The sequence below is a fragment of the Aegilops tauschii genome, chromosome 2, assembly GCF_002575655.3.
Source record: "Aegilops tauschii subsp. strangulata cultivar AL8/78 chromosome 2, Aet v6.0, whole genome shotgun sequence".
Classification (NCBI taxonomy): domain Eukaryota; kingdom Viridiplantae; phylum Streptophyta; class Magnoliopsida; order Poales; family Poaceae; genus Aegilops; species Aegilops tauschii.
This window is the reverse complement of record NC_053036.3, coordinates 141,379,087-141,383,111: the sequence shown is the minus strand read 5'-3', so window position 1 is coordinate 141,383,111 and position 4,025 is coordinate 141,379,087. Positions and strand designations below refer to the sequence as shown.

Sequence of the window (4,025 nt, the reverse complement as noted above, 5' to 3'; positions counted from 1 at the left end):
AGGTCATCGGCGAGGACTCGCTCCGCCGCCTCGCGCGCCCCTCCGCCACCCCCTTCTCCTCCTCCTCCTCCGCCTCCGCCCCCCACTCCAACGGCCACGGCCACCACCACACACCCCGCAAGCCAGCGGCGGTGCTGCAATGGAGCTCTTGACGGCGGATCCAGGTGTTGCGTTGCAGCACTCGCCGACGGCTGTTGAAGCTGCAGTGCAGCGCTCGGTGCTCCATTGGAGCTCTCTCCGGCGGCTCCCGGTGCTATGTTGCAGGGCTCTCTGGCGGGCTCGAAGCTGTAGTGCAGCGCTCGGTGCTCCAATGGAGCTCTCACCGGCGACACACGGTGTTGCGTTGCAGCGGTCGGCGGCGGCTCCGGTGTCGCAGCTGTTGAAGCCCCGTCGGAGTTGAAACGGAGCTTCGCCGGACGCGCCAGTGCTGCGTGGGCCGTCGGTGCTGCTTTGGAGCTGCGCCCGGGCTGCAATGGAGCTCGCCGGAGCGTCAGTGCTGCTTTGGAGCTTTGGCCGGGGCTGCAGTGGAGCTCGACCGTAGTTGGAATGGAGCTTCGCCGGAGCGTCGGTGCCGCGTTGGAGCTGCACCGGGGCTGCAATGGAGCTGGCCGGCCGCGTCGATGCTACGTTGGAGGCTTGGAGCACTGCGCGAGGTGTGATAGCGCTGTGTTGAAAGCTTCCCTGCGCGAGGTGTAATCCAATGGCCACTAGTAGGCAGATCGGACGGCTGGCAAGGTGGTGTAAAAGTCCCTGCCATCAACGGTTTACGCCTAGCACCGGCCTTTTGTTATTGTCTCGTTCCGTTGGGTTTAGACTCTGTATCTATTTGTAGGAGTAGCAGCAATTTTGGGGTGCGGCCCTCTAAGCTGTAGCCTAAGTAGGAGTACGAACTTGGAAGGGATTTGAATTTGTTTAGCTGAAGCCTATATGGTTTGAAATTTGGAGTGTATGCGACCTAGTGCGTCTATTCCGTGATCAACATTTCTTTGATCCTGGTGAATCTTTTGTTCCGCCTCATGCAACCCCTACGCTTTTACCATACCAAACCACCAGTCTGCCAAGCCAGGAGTTACGTACTCGCTTCAGAAAAGAAAAGAGAAAAAGGAGACAGTTCAGAAAACTGCAAGCTGGAAAAGCTGTGTTGATCCTCCTCCGGGCCCCCTCCTGCCACGGAGACGGAGCATCTCCACGACTTGACCCCTCCCCCGCTGCGTCTGCTGCTGCCTCCAGACTGAAAATGCTGCCACCGGTCCATGTACGGGTACGACCATGTGGAGACCAAGCCACGACCGCGTGCCTCCTCGTCGCCCGTATGCTGCATATAAAGTAGGCGCCAATCCCATGGCAATTCCGTTTCAGAAACCTCCATCGTCATTTCCTCTGGAGCCCCGCCAATATCTCCAAAACTCCTCCGTGGTTAGGGAAAGGAGTGGTGCTAGAGAGATGGATGGCATGCTTGCATCTATTATGATCCATCCCTCTTAATTAATCGTCCTTGGTTATTTCCTGTTGGTAGTAATTTGTTCTGCTTACTATTCTGGTGGAAATACATGCTTAAGATCACCGGATGAATTTCCCTCCTCTGTCTCTTTTTCTGTCTTCCTCGTAGTAGAGCAATCTTGTTTCCTTTTTGGTCATCTTCCGCGTTCGGATCAGTTCAAAACTGGTCGCATTGCCTCTGATTTTCCATGGCAAAGGTTCAATTGGGGGTTTCTTTGACTTTTTTTTGTCATCTTTCTTTGTCTTTCGCCTTGATGATCTCGCTCTGCTGTTTCCCAGTCATGTCACCAAGATTTGATCATCTTCTTGTTTCTTATGTCAACTTTGAAGGCCGCAATCTGGAGACCATGATCCTCAACACAGCGGTGCCCCTGATGGCCATGCTGCTGCTGCTCACGGTGTCGGCTGTCTCCATGACGCCGAACGACTCTGCCTGCGCCTGCCTCCGCACCTGCTTCTTCCGCAGCAACTGCTTCCCGATGATCTGCGTCCTCTGCCAGATCAACCTGGGCCGTCATCTAGCGAAGGAGGCCGTTCTGGCGCCGACGCTGGCGGGCCGGCGCTACTACGCGGTGGGCGCCGTCGCGTGCTTCGTGGAGCTCGCTCTCAAGCTGTGCATGATCATGGTGCTGGTGAGTCTTTGCGCTGCGTCCGTCCCCGTCTGTTCTTTCTGAAATTGCTGGCTGGTTAACTTGCACTCGTCGTTTCTGTCAGTGCCCCGCGGATGGTGTTTAGGTTCGTCGCGCAAGCCTGGATCGAAGATGGATGATTTTGGAGTCTGGAGATGCGCCGTTTTGTTTAGTTACAACTTACAACTTTGGAAGGGCCTGTCATGTCATGTGGTGTTTTAGTCTCGTCTTACCATTATTCCGTTGTTGTCTTGTCGCTGGGATGCGGCCCTTTAGGCTATAGACTAAGTATGAAGTTAGAAGGGATTTGAACTTGTTTAGCTGAAGTCTTCAAGGTTGGAAACTTGGACTGTATGCAGCAATTTCCTTGTGCAATCACCTCTGTCTATGCGCAATCGTGAGAGCAATTTCAATGGGGCGACTCTGCGGGCGTCCGTTTGGGTCGACGCGGACAAAAAAGCCGGCCCAACGCGTCGACCCAAACAGACGCGCGTCCGCTTTCGTCCGCCTGCCGACCCATTCCCGGCCCATTTTTGAGCCTGATTTGCGTCGGCGCGGACACAACACGGACGCGCGCGCGCTCGCCATCTTTCCTCACCGGGCCCGCTGGGCGGTGGCACAGTGGATTCACACCCTCGCCCGCCTGCTACGTCGCCGACGCCGCCGGCCATTTTTTCAGATTAAAATGGATACATAGATAGTTCTAGCGTACACACATAAAAGAAAAAGACCACTAGTCGTCGCTTTCTGACTCCGACTCGGTAATGTCCTCCTCCGACGTCTGAAGGTAGGCGTCAGCAAGCTGCTCTCTTCAAAGTCCCAACCCGACGTTTCTCGTAGCTTCAGTTTCAATTGAGCTGCCTGCTTCCGCGAACGCTTTGTCCTTCCGATAGGCGGCTCGCTCCCTCCTCCTCGCGTACCTCTCCGATCTCAATTGCTTGTAGAACTGGCGCTCGTCGACGATGTCCTGTGGGAAGCCTCCGCGCCACACCACCAAGGCTTCCACGTCCTTCTCTACGATGGCGACGCGACGCTGCCGCCTTCGGTGGACACGACGATCCTCGTCGGTGAAAAGCCGTGGGAGAGGCGCCAGTTCCTGCGCCCGCTGGCTCGACATGTTGGGAAAATTCATATCCCGTCGAGGCCTCAGGAGGCGCCACGCCGTCGCGTCGTGCGCGCGGGCCGCCTCCTCTGCAGTGTCGAAGGTGCCGAGGACGAGACGTTTCTCGCGAAACCAGATCTCGGCGGAGAAGGCGCCGGAGCGGCGCTCGCGGACTCCGCGAAAATCCGAAGCGCCCAGGCGGCGGATCGGCATGGTGGCGCAGATGCGGCGAGAGTGGGCGGCGGACAGAGTGTGGAGGGAGCGCCGGCCGCGGCGCGCGCGAACCTTTCCCGCGCGCTAGGCCGCTTTCCCCGCGCGCGCGAACCTTTCCCGCGCGCTGGAGCGCCAAAATCAGGGCGACGACATGATCTTAAATGTGCGCGGTCATGAAAAGGGTCGGCCCGTTGGGCGCACTGCCGACCCAAAACTAAAAGAGAGTAGACGGCGGGCGTTCGGCCGACCAAAACGGACAAAAAGCGGACAAAAACGCCGTCCTCAGCCCGTTGGATTTGCTCTAACAGCACAACCCCTACCCGCAGCCGCGCAAGTCTCATCTTTTTCTTTAACCGCTTATATCAGTTCCTTTCGACTGTAACCTGTACTCTCTGGTTCTATCATTAAACCGGACCACCATCCATCTCATGTGCGGATCGTCACGTGTGATTTGGAAAAGCAAAACCAGGTAGAAAAAAACCAGTCGATTTTACGCGTGAGTTGTAAGTTATTCAATGCAAGAAACGAGAAAAGAAAAAAGGTGGCAATTGAGCTCTGAAATGAAGAGACTGAAATCTGCA

At 56.4% G+C, this 4,025-nt stretch overlaps 1 protein-coding gene across 1 annotated transcript; it reads right to left on the bottom strand.

The window, feature by feature from the left end:
• Window positions 1-2,940: 2,940 nt before the first annotated feature.
• On the bottom strand, window positions 2,941-3,444 carry LOC109771346 (uncharacterized). The gene has a single exon (XM_020330039.1). It carries the CDS (start codon window positions 3,442-3,444, stop codon window positions 2,941-2,943), a length of 504 nt encoding a protein of 167 aa, XP_020185628.1.
• Between the last annotated feature and the right edge of the window lie 581 nt (window positions 3,445-4,025).

Bases quoted from the DNA above. Each gene is read 5' to 3' on its own strand.
- LOC109771346 (XM_020330039.1), bottom strand. From the start codon at position 3,444: ATGCCGATCCGCCGCCTGGGCGCTTCGGATTTTCGCGGAGTCCGCGAG.